At 52.7% G+C, this 20,009-nt stretch overlaps 1 protein-coding gene across 7 annotated transcripts; it reads right to left on the bottom strand.

Moving 5' to 3' along the window:
• Window positions 1-9,667: 9,667 nt before the first annotated feature.
• Window positions 9,668-17,764, bottom strand: LOC140259030 (uncharacterized). Of its 7 annotated transcripts, none has more exons than XM_072349952.1 (11): window positions 16,833-17,764; window positions 16,421-16,531; window positions 15,953-16,323; window positions 14,971-15,165; window positions 13,490-13,561; window positions 13,093-13,152; window positions 12,216-12,287; window positions 11,764-11,856; window positions 10,841-10,951; window positions 10,382-10,529; window positions 9,668-10,090 (listed from the first exon to the last, which is right to left on the bottom strand). In XM_072349952.1, the coding sequence occupies exons 7-11, from the start codon at window positions 12,217-12,219 to the stop codon at window positions 9,907-9,909; spliced, it is 540 nt and encodes a 179-aa protein (XP_072206053.1). In that variant the 5' UTR covers window positions 12,220-12,287; window positions 13,093-13,152; window positions 13,490-13,561; window positions 14,971-15,165; window positions 15,953-16,323; window positions 16,421-16,531; window positions 16,833-17,764; the 3' UTR covers window positions 9,668-9,906. The 7 variants fall into 7 exon arrangements, with proteins under 7 accessions (XP_072206053.1, XP_072206052.1, XP_072206051.1 ...); XM_072349951.1 differs by having other exon boundaries at window positions 14,971-15,629; XM_072349950.1 differs by having other exon boundaries at window positions 14,971-15,690.
• Window positions 17,765-20,009: the final 2,245 nt, after the last annotated feature.

Here is a 20,009-nt window from a genome sequence, read left to right on the forward strand (position 1 = left end):
TACAGTTTCTCCACACGTATTTCTAGAAACTCAGCTTGGCGAGTCTTTCAGGGAACAGACAGAAATACACTCACCACGTGCATTGTCCTTCATGATTTTCATTAGCAGAGGGGGCAGCGTCTGCAGATATTTTCCTCTTTTCGGGGCCTCTTTCTGTTTCTCAGGACCTAAACAGAAAGCATTAAGATAACTTTCAGACAAACAAGGTATTAAACTGAATGGTCTTTTTAGTGAAGTCAGTAACAACAACAGCCACCCCTGGGATGCCTGTGGGGTTCCAGCACAACTAAGGATTTAGCACGGCCTTCCCTGGAGGCGCTTCTGCAACCAAAGAACGAGAACTTTTCACCACACGCTGCAACTTACATAAACGCAAAACGGCATCACTGAATGGGACCAGGGGATGGTGCGAGGGCAGGGCACACACACACAGGTGTGCATTCTCACTCACACCTGCAGACATGCCTGGCTGACATTAGGACTGTGAGCTGGCATCTCTCAAAGGAAGTAAAGTCTCGTGACGTACCCATTCGAGTCGCTGGGGCTTCTGTCCTGGAGCTCAGCTGGGAAGCTGGATCCCATTCAACTCCACTCGGAGCTGTCAACAAACACAGACAGAGCAGCTCCCGTCAGACACCTGTTTAGACTGCAGTGACAGCACTGCTCCACAGCACTCTCCTCTCCCTGCCACACAGAAGCATCTGGCAAATAGTTGTTGGGTGCCTGCAGTGGTACCATGCCAGTCCAAAAAGGAACCGTGTGCAGAACTGCCTGGAGAAGGGAAGGGGGTGGAAGAGGAAGGGCGAGATCTAAAGGCCCTTTCCTTTGGGATTGCCCTGAGGCTCACAGGCTGGATGATGCTGAGGCTTTGGCAAGGCACTGCTTATAGGCACAGCCGTAATCACGCATCGATGAGAAACATCTCCTGGTGTTGATGCCTGGGGGCAGCTGAGCAGATGCCACTCATCTGCCAGGGTGCTGCTGTTTGGGTGCCATGGTATGCTGTGATTTCTCTCTTCCTTAGGGACCTGCAGTGACTGGAAGGAGCTCAGGTGATGACATGGCACCCAGACCTGGGTCAACAGTTGCAAAGCTGCAGAGAGGCCAGGTGGGCAGTTGGCTGGCACTCAGCAGCTTTCCAGATACTCTCTCCAGGCCATGTGAAACAATCCTCAGAGATGGCACGGAAGAACATTTGGCCCCTCAAGGTTTTCTTATTGGGGAGATCTCTGATGTACAGAGACAAAGTCAACGGGATGCTGGGAGCATGCAGCACCCAAGATACAGTGAGTACCCAAGCTTCTCATGGAGAAATCACCAGGCAGTGAAAAGCTGAACCCCTCCTGAACTTCCACAACCAAATATGAGCAGAGATCATGAGATGAAGACTGGTGACTTACCTCTGGCATCCACCCCAGGCTCAGGGACACGACTCTGCGCTGGTAATGCACCAAGGAGGCCTGCAGGCACAAGAGTGATCAGACACAGGTGAGGAGAGCTTCCACTGCGCACTGAGGTCTGCTTTGGTTTTTTTCCTGCAGTGACCTGCGAGGACTGGCTGCAGGTCAGGGAATGACATGGCCCAACCAGCAAAGGCATAAAAGCAAAGACTGGCAAGGGCCGCCTTCCCACTGAAATGTGACAATTCTCCAAGTAAAGAAATACTCGTGACTGATCTGCGTATAACCTTCAAAGTACAAAGAGACTTGAAAGACCTTTGGAAGTCCTTATGGACCCAAATAAGCTATTACAGCGCTTATTTTTCTACCTCCAAGGAAACAGACACTCACAACTTACCTCGGAGTTTTCCCTGAGGCACAAAAGCAGTCCCCTTCCAGTCGTCTGGAGAAGGAATACCAATGTCATCATCTAGAATAAAGAACAGAAGAGGGATGTTCCCATTGCATGTTGTGATCTTCCTCTCCCTTAGTGACGGGGAAGGGGCCAGGTAACGGGATGGGAGACTCAGGACTAGACTGCCAAAGCTATAGAGTGGCCAGGGTAACCTGGAGCCTGGCACTCGGCAGCTTTAGTAATGCTCTCTCCCGGCCACATGCAACACCCCTCCGGGACCACATGGAAGAGCATACAAAGAAAAGGTGCCTGAACCCATCTGGGCTGCAGCTGGGGGTCTCTGTTGGGAACCGGGATTTTTCTATGGGGAGCATCAGGCAGCTGGAGCAGAAATGCTCCTGCTTTTCCCAGCACATATCTTCCGAGTTCTCCCCTAGGACACCCCCAGGATCAAGAGCATGCTCCAGCCAGCCAGCAGCAGAGCCATGGGAGCGCAGTGCTTCCTCACGCCCTTGCCCAGCTCCTGCAGTGCTGCCTGTCCCCCCTGTTCCAACACCCCTCCCATCAAAGGCAGCCCTAGGGCAGCATGGCACAGAGCCACGGGAACCAGAACCTGGGCTTCTCACCCTCAGTTCTGCTCATTTTTGACCCCATCTCTGCGCACCCACCTGCTCCTCGCCACGGAGCAGCACAAGTCTTCTGGGAACACATGGCTATCAGTAGGAGGAGGAAGGCAAGGCAGGTGGGGGCCGTGGCCCCCAGTACTCGTGCCATGCTGTCACCACCACCACTGCAGCCACAGCAAGTGCTGCTACTGGGGCACAGAATGCCTGGGGCAAGCAGCTGGGCATTGTGACCTCATGGCAGAAGGCAGCGATGCAGCAGGGCATAGTGACCTCACATCCCCAGGATGCTGGCTGGGCCTCCCCACGGGCTGCTCCTCCTGTGTAGCAGGGCTGCATAGAGTGGGTGCTTGTGGCACCCCTTAGTGGGTGAGTGCCAGGCCGCTGGGGAGGAATTACTGGGAGCGTTTCCCGCTGGGCAGATCTGTTCCACCACAAGGGCCAGGCTCCCCCTGGGCTTGCTATGGACGCTGTCCCTGGGGCTGAGGATTCCCAGTCATCTAAAGCAGCAGGAGACCACGGCTGATATTTTCACATTTACATCGTGGAAATATAGAATTGTGGAATGGCTTGGGTGGGAAAAGACATTAAAGACCCAGAGATGCTGTCAAAGGATAAAAAAAATCTCTTCAGTGTTGTTTTTACTGCTTCATGCAAATCAAAAGATTGTGTTTTGTCCTTTAATGGCCAAAAAAGCCATTTCTTCAGTGACATTATATTTGTTGACACAGACTCTAATAAAAATGCAAACTGAGCTGTATCTATCAATATCAATATTTTTGTATTTCGTATCTTGTATTTGACGGTTCCCTCCCAGCCGGTTGCCCGTGCCTTTCTCTCAGCCTGCAGGAGCACCACTTACTGCCTCTGGGAACTTGGAAACTGGCAGCATGATGGCCAGCACACACACGAGCTGCAAAACGGCTCCATAGAAGAGTCCATGGCGCAGCACAGTCTCCATTAGCGTGGGCTCAGGGATCTCAGGTGGCCAGAAATGCCGTTCAGCAGCCATAGCGCAGACAGCCTGCTGCTCTACTGCTCTCATGGAGGCTGCCTGCTGCGAGGAGGGAACAAGAGGCATCGTTACTCTCAGGCACTGCGACGGGGTCACTTCCTGCTAGAAACATTGCCAGGCTGACTTAGAGAGCTGCTCTGAAGATATCCTTGGGTTACCGACCGAAGAACAGAGAGGGACATCAAACTTGCACTTCAGTTGCCCTTTAAGCAACTTTAAGCAAGAGCCCTCAGCCTTCAGTATTGCTGCACTTGCAGGTGAGGGGAATAGAAGCAAGAGCAGACGGGTGGAGGTCAAAGAAGGGAAAAGCTTACCAGGCAAGAATAAATCTATCCCTGAGTTCCATCACAAATGCGTGACCATTGCCTTGCTACTATGAACAATAACGTCATTCACACGGTTAAAGTTACCCACGTTCACATCCCTGATTATGGACATGTTCACGGCCTTGCTGCTGCTGCTCTCTACAACGCCGGCCACAGAAATAAGGCACACAGAAAGCCCATCTGTTGCAGACAGAGGAGTGAGCCGTGCTTAACCAACACTGCTTCAGTGCACGCTGAACAACTGAAAGAGGCAGCACCAGTTTTAGAAAGTCTGCTTCACTTTTATTGCATTCAAAAGGATTTGGCTTCTATTTATTACCCTGCCCCCTACCCCAAAATGAAACCCTGGTGCCCTGGATTTCCGCTGAGCAATCAGTCACTCGGCCTCCAGTCAGACCCAAGGAGAAGCCTGACCCCAGGGCTACGTCACCTATTCTCTCTCCAGTCCCGGCCAGCCCTATTTCAACCTAACCCTACACCAGCCCTGGCCCTCAAGAGACACACCATGAAGGAACGCAGCATCTCCAGCTCTTGCCATACATCAAGTCCTGCACAGGTGAAGCCCTCTTTGCTTCTAACGCAGCACAAGCCCTTCCCTTCCAGTTCACTTCCTTCCTCTGCTCCGTCCACGACAGGGAAAGCACGGCCGTGCCGGAAAACCGGACTGTTCAGTCAGCTGCTTTTGGTGCCACCTCTGAGGAAGCGTTGCAGGCGGTTCTGCTGTCCTTTGTGGCTTCTCGCTCAAGCCCTCATCGTTGCTCTCTGCTTTCCTTCTTGGCTTTCTTCCTCAGCTGAGCAGCGCTTGCCTTGCCTCGGCTTTCTTCACTCTCTCCCAAGACAGCCTGCTGCTCTACTGCTCTCACGGGGGCAGCTTGCTGCAAGAGGGAAAAAAGAGGCACTATTTCTCTCACGCACGCTGCTGGCACAGGCTGACTTAGAGAGCTGTTCGGAAGATAGCCTTGGGCTACTGACCCAGGAACAAGGAAGGACAAGAAACTCGCAGCTGCATCGTCTGTTACCGCCTGCCGAGGAAGATTCCTCACACTCGAGCACTGCCCCACTTGCAGCTGCGGGGAGGAGGAGCTGGAAAGGACAGGTGGACAGAAAAGAAGGGAAAAGCTGAAGAGGCGAGAATCAACTTCTCCCAGAGGCAGATCACACCTTCGTGGCCACTCTTTGAGGAATGCTCATCATTCCTAATCCTAGCGTTAGCAAGATGGAAATTCACCACCTACATTTTCACACTCCTCGGGTACGCACTGAGGGCCGTGCCGTGGCTGTGCTGCACAACACCAGCGACTGAAAGGAAGCACGCAGAGAGCGATCTGTTGCAGACAGTGCCAGGAGCTGTGCTTGAACAACGCTTACGGTAAGGCGCGCCTACCTTGAAATGGCCACACGGGAGCTTTGGGACACAGCCACGTGTTGCTCTCCTGAGTCCCAGCTCCATTTCTCACCCACTCACACAATGCTCCTCCGTGTTCTGCAAAGGAAAAGTCCCAAGAGGGAAATTCAGTTCATCGCAGAAGTCTTCAAACCTCCGCTCTCAGGGCAGTGGCACTCATTGCTCGGGGTGAGCAACCAGCTGTGTGCTTACCCAAGGAGCAGCGGTTACTTTTACTTGAGTGTAGCAGCCAATGCCTGACTCTACAGTACAAATAGTAACCTATGCCTAACTCTAAAATAACAACAGGCACCTGTGCCTAACTCTAAAACAACAACAGGAACCTATGCCTAACTCTAAAGAACAAACAGGAACCTATGCCTAACTCTAAAGAACAAACAGGAACCTATGCCTAACGCTAAAACTAAACTGAACACTAACCTAACACTACCGTCAACAACAAAGCCCAGAACTGGCACCTAACTCCGACAGGGGGAAGAAGGAACTGGGGGCCCACAGAACCAGAGGAGCAACAAGGTGGAGGAGGAGCAGATGTTAAATAATGCCACCCAGCTAATGCCGGGGGCGGGGGCCGCACAGCAGGTAAGGAGCCGAGCGCCTGGACCAGCGATGGTGAAGCTGTGACCATGCCAACGCGGGGCTTGGCACGGTGGTGTGGTGCCAGGCCAGCTGTGCCGCGGGCGGATCCACCTCCATCGGCTCATCCGGAGGTGGATCCACCTCCATCGGCTCCACATGGTTGGTGGTCACGGGGCTGGTCCAGGCATGATGGAAATGGGCTCCTTTCCCCCTCCTCCACATGATGATCATGGTGAGCCCCCTCCTCCTCTTCGGTTCTGGGGCCCCCAGCTCCTTCTTCCCACTTAAAACAACACTGTTCTCATCTCTCCTTCTCTTCGTTCTGGACATGGCTGCCACCTGCCCAGCACTCTCTGAGGCAAGTGCACCGAGTGGGGCAGCAGCAACCAAGGTGACAGCTGTGACATGGGGAAGATTCCAAAATGGCACCTGTGCTGCTGGGAGTGGCATTCTGCATAGGATGAGGAGGGGGCTGGAGGGCAGGGCATGGCATGGGAGCTACAAGGTGCTCCCTGTGCCCAGCGGGCAGCCCTTCTCTCCAGACAGCAAGAGGGATTTTAACTTTAAACAAGAGCCCTCAGCTTAAAAGAAGGCTTGCAGGGAATCACATCTCTCTGCACATCCCAGCATCGGGTACAGAAGTGGGGAGGGAGCTGCCAAAGGGAGCAGAGTGTCTGAGTGTCCAAGCGTGTCTTTGTCTTTCTAGCTCCGACCCGGAGGACGGGAAGTTGGAGCAGGAGGTAGCGGGCTGCTGGACCTTCCACTCGGGGTCAAAATCCCTGTGCAGCCCAGCACCAAGCCTGTACGTTAGCTATGGAGCGACTGATCAAGGTACTTTTTAATGTCCCCTCCAAGAAGGAGAAAGACGAGGAGCTGGTCTCCCCATTACATGCTTTAGATTCAAAACGGTGGGATTTCATCATGTGGTTGCTCAGCCGGCATGCAGTAAGTGGTCAAAAAGCTGCAGAATTAATGACCTGGGGACTAATACTCAGCGCACTGAAAGCCCCCACAGCAGAAGGGAAACGTGCAGAGCAGATTCGGGCACCGCTTGGGGCGGCTCCTGATCCAGGCCGGTCTCCGCGGTCCGGGCTTTGTTCTTGTCGCAGGTTTCGAGACGCGGACAAGATGGCGCCGAGTGACTCGAGCGCGCCCCGCCAAGAGGAGGAACGGCCACAAGATGGCGGAATTCCGCCAGCAACGGCGCCTTGCGTCGCAGCCAATCGCAGGCGGGGGAGGAGAGAGAGCAGCCTCCGCCTCCTCGGCTGCCGCTCTATCCTTCTGCGGACGGCTGGGCGCTAGAGGCGGGCTTGGGGGCGGGCAGTGCTCTGCGACCGGGTTCGGCCCCGTCCGCCCGTCAAATGCCAGGGGGCGTGTCGCAGGTGGGAATACGAGACGCGGATTGGTTGAGGGTGCGGCCAGGAGTCGGGCCGATGTCTGATTGGTCAGCTATCGGGGAGGCCCTGGAAGACGGTGGTGTTCCAGAAGCTTCTGCGTTAACCGTGGTTGTAGGGGAAAGAGACCGAGCCTGTCTTCAGCAGGACAAAGCTGGGGGAAAAGGTGAGAGGAGGAGCACCTCGGCGGATTCAACCCTTCCCTACAATTAAGAGCTCTGACTGAGTTGGGATTCCAGGCACTGTGATTCCATCCCAAATCCGCACGGGGCCACGCTGCCTCGCCCATCCTGTGGGGACCCACAGACCCCATTAGAAATGGGACGTGCTCCTGACTGCTGCCGCTTTCCAAACCTCCCTCTCCCTGCCCCCAGTCTGCTAACAAACATCATCGCACGAGACCGCAGCCCTGACTCGTCCCGCTCACCCACAGCCACAGGAAGGACATCGGACACACCTTCGTTCGGCTCCACAGCCTCAGTCCAACACGGCACCCAGACCTGGCGCTCCATTCCTCGCTCCGTTCCTTTGCTCACCGCCAATTCCCACGGGGAGGCCTCGTTCACACACCTGAACGCTGCAGGATTCCTCTCGGATGGCACCGAACTTTGCTTCTGCTTTCCCTTTCCTTTCCTTCTCTCTTTCTTTTCTTTGCCTTTCTTCTCCAGTCTCTCCTCCCCTTTCCCCTTTCTCTTGCTTTTCTTCCTTTCTTCCCTCCCTTCCCTTTGCTTTCTGGCACATCAATGGCTCGCACTGTTTCCCTGCTCGGTGCTCTTGACAGACTCTGCTTTCCTCACTGAGGAGTGGTCCTTGAGAGCAGCTCGGCAGAGAAGGACCTGGGGGTCCTGATGGACGAGAAACGTAACATGAGCCAGCAGTGCGCTCTGGCAGCTCTGAAGGCAAACGGTGTCCTGGGCTCCATCAGGAGAGCGGTGGCCAGCAGGGACAGGGAAGCGATTCTCCCTCCTTACTCGGCTCTTGTGAGGCCCCATCTGGAGTACTGTGTCCAGGTGTGGAGCCCTCAGTGCAAGAAAGACGTGGAGCTGTTGGAAAGGGTCCAGAGGAGAGCGATGAAGATGATCGGGGGGCTGGAGCACCTCCACTATGAGGACAGGCTGAGGGAGCTGGGCTTGTTCAGCCTGGAGAAGAGAAGGCTGCGGGGTGACCTCATTGCAGCCTTTCAGTACCTGAAGGGAACCTGTATCCAGTAGGGGAGTAAACTCTTCGAATGGGCTGACAATAGCAGGACAAGGTAAAAAGGAATTAAGTTGAAGAAGGGAAGATTCAGGTTGGATGTCAGGGGGAAGTTCTTTACAGGGAGAGTGGTGAGGTCCTGGAACAGGCTGCCCAGGGAGGTTGTGGATGCTCGTCCCTGGGGGTGCTCAGGGCCAGGTTGGACAGGACACTGGGCAGCCTGATCTAGTAAATGTGGAAGTTTGGTGGCCCTGCCAGGCAGGGGTTTGGAACTTCATGATCCTTGAGGTCCCTTCCAACCTGGGTCATTCTGTGATACTGGTGTGTGTCTGTTGTCCCAGCACGCTGACCTTTTGCCTTCGGGTTCACCAACAAGACTGTAACTGATTTATGGAGGAGGCAAGTGATGGGTGCTACTGTGTTACAAACAACATCACTTGGTGGACATTTGAAAGCACCTTCCTCCAGAGCTGTTTGCCTCCAGAAGAGGGTGCACAGGAGTGTTTACTGGCGGAAGATCTGGCTCCAGCTTGGTATGGGAAAATTGGGGAATGATACCATCGTGTCCTGTGAAGCATCCCTGCTCCCTCTTGTCTGCTGGCAAGGCCCAGAAGATGGGAACAAAGGAGTTTCTGCTGAGATCCCAGAGCCAGAAAGCTGCCATTCCAAGGAGAGCTGACTCAACCACTTTGGATTCCAGCTGTCACTCCAAGGAGAGCTGACTGAACCACGTTGGACTTCTTTGTAAGTCTGTACTACCATTGGAAATTGTTGCCGTGGTCACAGTCATCGTCAGCGGAACAACAGCGCCCAACAGCCCACCAGTACTGAAGATCAATGACCGAACTACAAAACACGCCAGATCCATGGTGGTGACTCTCTCTCCCTCTTGCTTCCTATAAAGACTCCTTGATTCTATTTCCTATCTTTTCTGTGTCCCGCCTTCCCTTCCCAATCACACTAAATCGTCATAGCGTCCATCCTCCAATATTTGAACCATTGTTTCTTAATCTCATGCCCGGGCATACATGTATGGACCTCCTCTCCTTCCTATGAATTGAAGCAGGACAGGGACCCACAAGGATTGTCAGCTCCCAAGTCATATAAGTATTGCACACAACTCAGATAACTTCATCTGTTGGCCCTGTTGTCTCTGCATACCACCATGCGAGGACCTGCAGTGCCCAGGCGAGACGATGTGCCCGGCAGTGCAAAGCCAGCCCACGGGACATGAGGTTCGTATTGCTGTTTTCTCCTCATCAGAATACTCTGCTTTTTGTAGGAAGCAGCTTCTTCGTTATTTTGTTTTGTTGTTGAATTTTATTGAATTCATTTGCAATATCTATACAGTTAGAGACGTTTTGAATACGAGTTTTTGTAGAAAAGCTATACTCAGTTCAGAAGGTGTAATAAGGACGTTAAAGAAAGAACCCCCCGTTGTGTTGACCGATAATGATGATGCTCCCACCCCCTGACCAATGGCAGAGAGGAGCATGAAGAGAGAGGTGGTGCTGGGGGGATCTTGGGGCTGCCGGGCCTGTCATACTTCTTCCAGGCAGAGGTTTTACAGCTGCCATCAGGCCTGGCAGTGGCCGCTCTGGTGGTGCTCAGCGGCTGGTGGGCAGATCGTCACTGCACAGGCACTGGCTGTTGGTGCCGTGTCTTTTCTGCCCAGCGCCTTGAGGCGAGCAAGCCGTCTGTCCAAGCGCGAGGTGTAGCTGTGGGCAATACGCTCAGCTTCAGCAGCTTCAGCAAGGCGCCTGCAGAGAGAGAAACGTGCTGAGGGCACAGGAGAGCCCCCTGCTCTCCTTCCTCACAGTGCATGCTAGAGCCACCCTCAGCTCCTGGCCTGTCTCAGGCCCAGCAGTAAGAACACGCTGCAGGAATGGCGAGGTCAGTTAAAACATCTGACAGCGTCAATCTCTGTAGACAGCGTTAGGCAACAACTAACTGGCTTCTCTATGCTGCTTTAACTAGAAATGCCTCCTGGCTCACAGGAGCCCTATAGTAAAGAGGTGGGCAGGATGGTTGTGGGGTGAACAAGAACTCACTGGTTTATCTGCCTCCGTTGCCGGATGAGACGATAGCATGAAAACATTGCTATCAGCATGGTAACCAGGACAGCTGCACCAAATCCCAGGCAGTACTTCTCTACAAAGTTATCCTCTGCAGCATTTGCATGTCCCTCACCAAACACACCTGGAAAAACAATGTGAATCTGTTTCACCAGCTGCTGCTTTGAGTGACAGGGACAAGAACAACCACAGGAAGAATCCCGCTCCGGGCTGCTGTTGTTCCTGGCGGCTCAAGGGAAGCACAGCAAGCGCTGGAATGAGGGGACTGTGCACAGGAGGTACAATGGAGGGTCCCGTTTCCTCTCCTTATCTGCTGAATGTGGTTCTGGTGGCCTAGTTCCCAAAAGGAGAAAGTTCCTAAGCCCCTGGGAACTGGCTGCAGTAGGAGAGGAGCAACTCTAACCACGGCCACGGAGCTCTATGAGCGGCTCTTACCTGGAGCTGGAGTTGCAGTTGTGTGCACGGCCTCTTCTACCAGGGCGACAGGCAGTGTGCTAACGTGGCCATTCTGAAATGCAATCCAATGCACAGGCTGTCCACCTATCTCTTTAGAAAGGAGGTAAGAGAGTGGGATTGTAAGTAACTGCTTCTCATTGGGAAGATGGTATCTTCAGTGTCTGGGAATAAGGTCAACCAGGGGATGGGCCTGAGGAAAGAACTGCTAAGATAACAACAGCCGAAGCAGCTGAAGCAGAACCATGGAACAGGGATAGGAAGAAGCGCTTTGCCGGATGCCCCGTGATGACACCATTTATGCAACGGAGGACTCTGGGTGTGGGAAGGGACACACATGCGTGGAAGCCATGCTAGTATATAAGCCGTGTGATGCAGCAGTAGATTTGAAGAGAGAGTTAACCCCACAGCACCTGTGTTTACGTCTCTCTTGCCCGGATCATCAAGGTTCCGGGATGATCGAGTTATTTGATGGCTACAGCATTCAGGAGGCACCAGTTCTCAGGACACGTCAGTAAAATTTAGGAACAAAGCCCGGGCTTTTTGTGACATGCCTCATTCCCAGTGCAAACAGCATGCTGTTCTGGGACACAAACTGAAGTGCTCAACACTTTCCAGTTTGTGAACGTGGACAGCAAGACCTGTCCTGCTGGGAGACCAGCAGGTTGCAGGCAAGCTTCTTGTCCACGGTGCACCTTGTGCAATTCTGGCAAGTTGCAAAATGATGCTAAATTCCGCCCTTCAAAGAGAGCAGCAAAATCTGCAAGCCAGCCCAGACACAGAGGCATCACCACAGCAGGGCTCTGATCCGTCCTTTCTTGCTGTGCACGCTACAGTTTCTCCACACGTATTTCTAGAAACTCAGCTTCGCGAGTCTTTCAGGGAACAGACAGAAATACACTCACCACGTGCATTGTCCTTCATGATTTTCATTAGCAGAGGGGGCAGCGTCTGCAGATATTTTCCTCTTTTCGGGGCCTCTTTCTGTTTCTCAGGACCTAAACAGAAAGCATTAAGATAACTTTCAGACAAACAAGGTATTAAACTGAATGGTCTTTTTAGTGAAGTCAGTAACAACAACAGCCACCCCTGGGATGCCTGTGGGGTTCCAGCACAACTAAGGATTTAGCACGGCCTTCCCTGGAGGCGCTTCTGCAACCAAAGAACGAGAACTTTTCACCACACGCTGCAACTTACATAAACACACAACGACATCACTGAATGGGACCAGGGGATGGTGCGAGGGCAGGGCACACACACACAGGTGTGCATTCTCACTCACACCTGCAGACATGCCTGGCTGACATTAGGACTGTGAGCTGGCATCTCTCAAAGGAAGTAAAGTCTCGTGACGTACCCATTCGAGTTGCTGGGGCTTCTGTCCTGGTGCTCAGCTGGGAAGCTGGATCCCATTCAACTCCACTCGGAGCTGTCAACAAACACAGACAGAGCAGCTCCCGTCAGACACCTGTTTAGACTGCAATGACAGCACTGCTCCACAGCACTCTCCTCTCCCTGCCACACAGAAGCATCTGGCAAATAGTTGTTGGGTGCCTGCAGTGGTACCGTGCCAGTCCAAAAAGGAACCGTGTGCAGAACTGCCTGGAGAAGGGAAGGGGGTGGAAGAGGAAGGGCGAGATCTAAAGGCCCTTTCCTTTGGGATTGCCCTGAGGCTCACAGGCTGGATGATGCTGAGGCTTTGGCAAGGCACTGCTTATAGGCACAGCCGTAATCACGCATCGATGAGAAACATCTCCTGGTGTTGATGCCTGGGGGCAGCTGAGCAGATGCCACTCATCTGCCAGGGTGCTGCTGTTTGGGTGCCATGGTATGCTGTGATTTCTCTCTTCCTTAGGGACCTGCAGTGACTGGAAGGAGCTCAGGTGATGACATGGCACCCAGACCTGGGTCAACAGTTGCAAAGCTGCAGAGAGGCCAGGTGGGCAGTTGGCTGGCACTCAGCAGCTTTCCAGATACTCTCTCCAGGCCATGTGAAACAATCCTCAGAGATGGCACGGAAGAACATTTGGCCTCTCAAGTTTTTCTTACTGGGGAGATCTCTGATGTACGGAGACAAAGTCAACAGGATGCTGGGAGCATGCAGCACCCAAGATACAGTGAGTACCCAAGCTTCTCATGGAGAAGAAATCACCAGGCAGTGAAAAGCTGAACCCCTCCTGAACTTCCACAACCAAATATGAGCAGAGATCATGAGATGAAGACTGGTGACTTACCTCTGGCATCCACCCCAGGCTCAGGGACACGACTCTGCGCTGGTAATGCACCAAGGAGGCCTGCAGGCACAAGAGTGATCAGACACAGGTGAGGAGAGCTTCCACTGCACACTGAGGTCTGCTTTGGTTTTTTTCCTGCAGTGACCTGCGAGGACTGGCTGCAGGTCAGGGAATGACATGGCCCAACCAGCAAAGGCATAAAAGCAAAGACTGGCAAGGGCCGCCTTCCCACTGAAATGTGACAATTCTCCAAGTAAAGAAATACTCGTGACTGATCTGCGTATAACCTTCAAAGTACAAAGAGACTAGAAAGACCTTTGGAAGTCCTTACGGACCCAAATAAGCTATTACAGCACTTATTTTTCTACCTCCAAGGAAACAGACACTCACAACTTACCTCGGAGTTTTCCCTGAGGCACAAAAGCAGTCCCCTTCCAGTCGTCTGGAGAAGGAATACCAATGTCATCATCTAGAATAAAGAACAGAAGAGGGATGTTCCCATTGCATGTTGTGATCTTCCTCTCCCTTAGTGACGGGGAAGGGGCCAGGTAACGGGATGGGAGACTCAGGACTAGATTGCCAAAGCTATAGAGTGGCCAGGGTAACCTGGAGCCTGGCACTCGGCAGCTTTACAAATGCTCTCTCCCGGCCACATGCAACACCCTTACGGGACCACATGGAAGAGCATACAAAGAAAAGGTGCCTGAACCCATCTGGGCTGCAGCTGGGGGTCTCTGTTGGGAACCGGGATTTTTCTATGGGGAGCATCAGGCAGCTGGAGCAGAAATGCTCCTGCTTTTCCCAGCACACATCTTCCGAGTTCTCCCCTAGGACACCCCCAGGATCAAGAGCATGCTCCAGCCAGCCAGCGGCAGAGCCATGGGAGCGCAGTGCTTCCTCGTGCCCTTGCCCAGCTCCTGCAGTGCTGCCTGTCCCCCCTGTTCCAACACCCCTCCCATCAAAGGCAGCCCTAGGGCAGCATGGCACAGAGCCACGGGAACAAGAACCTGGGCTTCTCACCCTCAGTTCTGCTCATTTTTGACCCCATCTCTGCGCACCCACCTGCTCCTCGCCACGGAGCAGCACAAGTCTTCTGGGAACACATGGCCATCAGTAGGAGGAGGAAGGCAAGGCAGGTGGGGGCCGTGGCCCCCAGTACTCGTGCCATGCTGTCACCACCACCGCTGCAGCCACAGCAAGTGCTGCTACTGGGGCACAGAATGCCTGGGGCAAGCAACTGGGCATTGTGACCTCATGGCACAAGGCAGCGATGCGGCAGGGCATAGTGACCTCACATCCCCAGGATGCTGGCTGGGCCTCCCCACGGGCTGCTCCTCCTGTGTAGCAGGGCTGCATAGAGTGGGTGCTTGTGGCACCCCTTAGTGGGTGAGTGCCAGGCCGCTGGGGAGGAATTACTGGGAGCGTTTCCCGCTGGGCAGATCTGTTCCACCACAAGGGCCAGGCTCCCCCTGGGCTTGCTATGGACACTGTCCCTGGGGCTGAGGATTCCCAGTCATCTAAAGCAGCAGGAGACCACGGCTGATATTTTCACATTTACATCATGGAAATATAGAATTGTGGAATGGCTTGGGTGGGAAGGGACATTAAAGACCCAGAGATGCTGTCAAAGGATAAAAAAAATCTCTTCAGTGTTGTTTTTACTGCTTCATGCAAATCAAAAGATTGTGTTTTGTCCTTTAATGGCCAAAAAAGCCATTTCTTCAGTGACATTATATTTGTTGACACAGACTCTAATAAAAATGCAAACTGAGCTGTATCTATAGCATCAATATTTTTGTATTTCGTATCTTGTATTTGACGGTTCCCTCCCAGCCGGTTGCCCGTGCCTTTCTCTCAGCCTGCAGGAGCACCACTTACTGCCTCTGGGAACTTGGAAACTGGCAGCATGATGGCCAGCACACACACGAGCTGCAAAACGGCTCCATAGAAGAGTCCATGGCGCAGCACAGTCTCCATTAGCGTGGGCTCAGGGATCTCAGGTGGCCAGAAATGCCGTTCAGCAGCCATAGCGCAGACAGCCTGCTGCTCTACTGCTCTCATGGAGGCTGCCTGCTGCGAGGAGGGAACAAGAGGCATCGTTACTCTCAGGCACTGCGACGGGGTCACTTCCTGCTAGAAACATTGCCAGGCTGACTTAGAGAGCTGCTCTGAAGATATCCTTGGGCTACCGACCGAAGAACAGAGAGGGACATCAAACTTGCATTTCAGTTGCCCTTTAAGCAACTTTAAGCAAGAGCCCTCAGCCTTCAGTATTGCTGCACTTGCAGGTGAGGGGAATAGAAGCAAGAGCAGACGGGTGGAGGTCAAAGAAGGGAAAAGCTTACCAGGCAAGAATAAATCTATACCTGAGTTCCATCACAAACACGTGACCATTGCCTTGCTACTATGAACAATAACATCATTCACACGGTTAAAGTTACCCACGTTCACATACCTGGTTATGGACATGTTCACGGCCTTGCTGCTGCTGCTCTCTACAACGCCGGCCACAGAAATAAGGCACGCAGAAAGCCCATCTGTTGCAGACAGAGGAGTGAGCCGTGCTTAACCAACACTGCTTCAGTGCACGCTGAACAACTGAAAGAGGCAGCACCAGTTTTAGAAAGTCTGCTTCACTTTTATTGCGTACAAAAGGATTTGGCTTCTATTTATTACCCTGCCCCTTCCCCAAAATGAAACCCTGGTGCCCTGGATTTCCGCCCAGCAATCAGTCACTTGGCCTCCAGTCAGACCCAAGGAGAAGCCTGACCCCAGGGCTACGTCACCTATTCTCTCTCCAGTCCCGGCCAGCCCTATTTCAACCTAACCCTACACCAGCCCTGGCCCTCAAGAGACACACCCTGAAGGAACGCAGCATCTCCAGCTCTTGCCATACATCAAGTCCTGCACAGGTGAAGCCCTCTTTGCTTCTAACGCAGCACAAGCCCTTCCCTTCCAGTTCACTTCCTTCCTCTGCTCCGTCCACAACAGGGAAAGCACGGCCGTGCCGAAAAACCGGACTGTTCAGTCAGCTGCTTTTGGTGTCACCTCTGAGGAAGCGTTGCAGGCGGTTCTGCTGTCCTTTGTGGCTTCTCGCTCAAGCCCTCATCGTTGCTCTCTGCTTTCCTTCTCGGCTTTCTTCCTCAGCTGAGCAGCGCTTGCCTTGCCTCGGCTTTCTTCACTCTCTCCCAAGACAGCCTGCTGCTCTACTGCTCTCACGGGGGCAGCTTGCTGCAAGAGGGAAAAAAGAGGCACTATTTCTCTCACGCACGCTGCTGGCACAGGCTGACTTAGAGAGCTGTTTGGAAGATAGCCTTGGGCTACTGACCCAGGAACAAGGAAGGACAAGAAACTCGCAGCTGCATCGTCTGTTACCGCCTGCCGAGGAAGATTCCTCACACTCGAGCACTGCCCCACTTGCAGCTGCGGGGAGGAGGAGCTGGAAAGGACAGGTGGACAGAAAAGAAGGGAAAAGCTGAAGAGGCGAGAATCAACTTCTCCCAGAGGCAGATCACACCTTCGTGGCCACTCTTTGAGGAATGCTCATCATTCCTAGTCCTAGCGTTAGCAAGATGGAAATTCACCACCTACCTTTTCACACTCCTCGGGTACGCACTGAGGGCCGTGCCATGGCTGTGCTGCACAACACCAGCGACTGAAAGAAAGCACGCAGAGAGCGATCTGTTGCAGACAGTGCCAGGAGCTGTGCTTGAACAACGCTTACGGTAAGGCGCGCCTACCTTGAAATGGCCACACGGGAGCTTTGGGACACAGCCACGTGTTGCTCTCCTGAGTCCCAGCTCCATTTCTCAGCCACTCACACAATGCTCCTCCGTGTTCTGCAAAGGAAAAGTCCCAAGAGGGAAATTCAGTTCATCGCAGAAGTCTTCAAACCTCCGCTCTCAGGGCAGTGGCACTCATTGCTCGGGGTGAGCAACCAGCTGTGTGCTTACCCAAGGAGCAGCGGTTACTTTTACTTGAGTGTAGCAGCCAATGCCTGACTCTACAGTACAAATAGTAACCTATGCCTAACTCTAAAACAACAACAGGAACCTATGCCTAACTCTAAAGAACAAACAGGAACCTATGCCTAACTCTAAAGAACAAACAGGAACCTATGCCTAACTCTAAAGAACAAACAGGAACCTATGCCTAACTCTAAAGAACAAACAGGAACCTATGCCTAACGCTAAAACTAAACTGAACACTAACACTAACCTAACACTACCGTCAACAACAAAGCCCAGAACTGGCACCTAACTCCGACAGGGGGAAGAAGGAACTGGGGGCCCACAGAACCAGAGGAGCAACAAGGTGGAGGAGGAGCAGATGTTAAATAATGCCACCCACCTAATGCCGGGGGCAGGGGCCGCACAGCAGGTAAGGAGCCGAGCGCCTGGACCAGCGATGGTGAAGCTGTGACCATGCCAACGCAGGGCTTGGCACGGTGGTGTGGTGCCAGGCCAGCTGTGCCGCGGGCGGATCCACCTCCATCGGCTCATCCAGAGGTGGATCCACCTCCATTGGCTCCACATGGTTGGTGGTCACGGGGCTGGTCCAGGCACGATGGAAATGGGCTCCTTTCCCCCTCCTCCACATGATGATCATGGTGAGCCCCCTCCTCCTCTTTGGTTCTGGGGCCCCCAGCTCCTTCTTCCCACTTAAAACAACACTGTTCTCATCTCTCCTTCTCTTCGTGCTGGACATGGCTGCCACCTGCCCAGCACTCTCTGAGGCAAGTGCACCGAGTGGGGCAGCAGCAACCAAGGTGACAGCTGTGACATGGGGAAGATTCCAAAATGGCACCTGTGCTGCTGGGAGTGGCATTCTGCATAGGATGAGGAGGGGGCTGGATGGCAGGGCACGGCACGGGAGCTACAAGGTGCTCCCTGTGCCCAGCGGGCAGCCCTTCTCTCCAGACAGCAAGAGGGCACAGAGGAGCCGGCCCCGAGAAAAGGGCCCTCGGCCTCTTTTACCCTCCCCCTCCTTCCACAAGGGAATCCCCCTTTGGGACTGGGGCACCCACATGGAAACATGGAAACTACAAGCTACTACTTTGCTTCTACAGCACGACTATTGTACTTCAATACTACTGTACTTCAAAGCACCTGCAATCACAGTACGCTCATTTTTAATATTAAACTCTCAAACTTCCACAGCAAATAACATCCGCTCACAAAGAAAATGTGGAGAGGCCACAAAAGGGAAAACCCAGCCGTGAAAACATTTGTATTCAGACATTCAAACTAGGAATGTATACTTTGCCATTGCCTAACCGTACCATTCTGTGCTAGAAATACAATGTTCTGCTGCAGAGTATAATTTGGAGAGACCAAAAGCACTCCGTAATCTGACCACCCACCGATATCTGGCTTTTATCTCCCTTGCTTTCCAATTGCTCACTCTTTAAACACACGCAAATCACATTGTCAAGGATTACAAAAACACTGTTAGCCAAAAAATTTATGCTGGCTAAATCTTAACATTAGAAATGTGTCTAAGTTGGTTGCAAAGAAGAAAGTGAAGAACAACACAGTAACCAAATACTAACGTATACATAAGGCTTCTCTCACGCATCCTGAAAACAGAACCGCCAGCCTTAATGAACTCTGCTCTTCAGACACTGACTGACATCTAAGGATTACGAGTATCAGCCTGGATCTGGCAATAGTCAAAGAATCCTTTACCTCCAGCTCCTTAGCATCAAAATACTGCAGATACTGCTGTGGCAGAATTTCATTGAAGCCTTCAGAAAAGGCTCGTGTCTGTTCCTCAACGCCTCGGGAAAGTCTCCATGCTGCGACCAGCCTGGAAAAGACACAAGGATCATTTAAAACGGGCTACGCCAACCCAAGTTCATCTTTGTTAGTTTGTTTTGAAATGAACCGTAAACTGTGTTAAGAAAAAGGATGGAAAGTTCTGGGGATAGAGCACTGTATAACTGTATTCTAATTGTATTCGCAACCATTACCCTGCGCAAACAATTTTAAGTTAAAACCCTATGTTTCCAACCACTCAACTATGGAAACCTTTCCAGATGACTCGTGACAAAAGCCATTTCTACTCCCTCGTCCCTCAACACCTTCCCACCAAAAAGCCTTTGCAGATCAGATGGTAAGAAAGAGGGAAATTCTACGGCCACAGAAATAAAGCGCGCAGAAAGCCCATCTGTAGCAGACAGAGGAGTGAGCCGTGCTTAACCAACACTGCTTCAGCGCACGCTTACAGTAAGGCACACCTACCTTGCGCTGGCCACGCAGGAAGCTCGTGACGCAGCTCCAGACTGTTCTCCTGAGGCCCAGCTGCATTTCACGGCCACTCACGCTCTGCTGCTGGACATTCAGCAACAGAAATGCCACTGGATGCAAATCTCATCCCTCGCAGATGGCATCAGACCTCCGCTCTCACGGCAGTCGCACTCACGGCTCCGCGGGAGAAAGAAAGCAGACGTGTGCTTACCGAGCGAGCTCTGTTTGCTGCCAGCTGCTGGTAGGAACCCACGCCTAACTCGACAGTACCAACAGTAACCTATGCCTAACTCCACAATGGGAACAACCATCTACTCCTAACGCTACAGCACCAACAGGAGCCTACTCCAAACAGGAAAACAACAACAATACCTACTCCTAACACTAAAACATGAAAAATATATATGAGCAACCTATGCCTAACAGGAAAACATGAACAATAACCTACACCTAATGCTAAAACTAAACACAACACTAAAACCAACAAGAGAAACGGGGACTGGGACATACAGGGTAAAGATGGGACTGGGGGCCCACAGAACTTGGCTGCAGAAGAGGCCCAAAGGAGGAGCAGACGTTACAAAAATGCCACCCAGCTAATGCCAGGGGCCACAAAGCGGGTAAGGAGCCGAGCGCCTGGACCAGCGACGGTAGAGCTATGATGGTGCC

This window comes from Excalfactoria chinensis, chromosome 15 (genome assembly GCF_039878825.1).
Source record: "Excalfactoria chinensis isolate bCotChi1 chromosome 15, bCotChi1.hap2, whole genome shotgun sequence".
In the NCBI taxonomy this organism is placed as follows: domain Eukaryota; kingdom Metazoa; phylum Chordata; class Aves; order Galliformes; family Phasianidae; genus Excalfactoria; species Excalfactoria chinensis.

Coding starts and splice junctions, on each gene's coding strand:
- LOC140259030 (XM_072349947.1), bottom strand. CDS start 15,986: ATGGCAAGAGCTGGAGATGCTGCGTTCCTTCAGG. Junction 15,691..15,952: donor AGATGCTGCGTTCCTTCAGG/GTGTGTCTCTTG, acceptor TGCCTCTTTCAG/TTGTTCAGCGTGCACTGAAG. Junction 13,153..13,489: donor GCCTCAGGGAAAACTCCGAG/GTAAGTTGTGAG, acceptor TTGTGCCTGCAG/GCCTCCTTGGTGCATTACCA.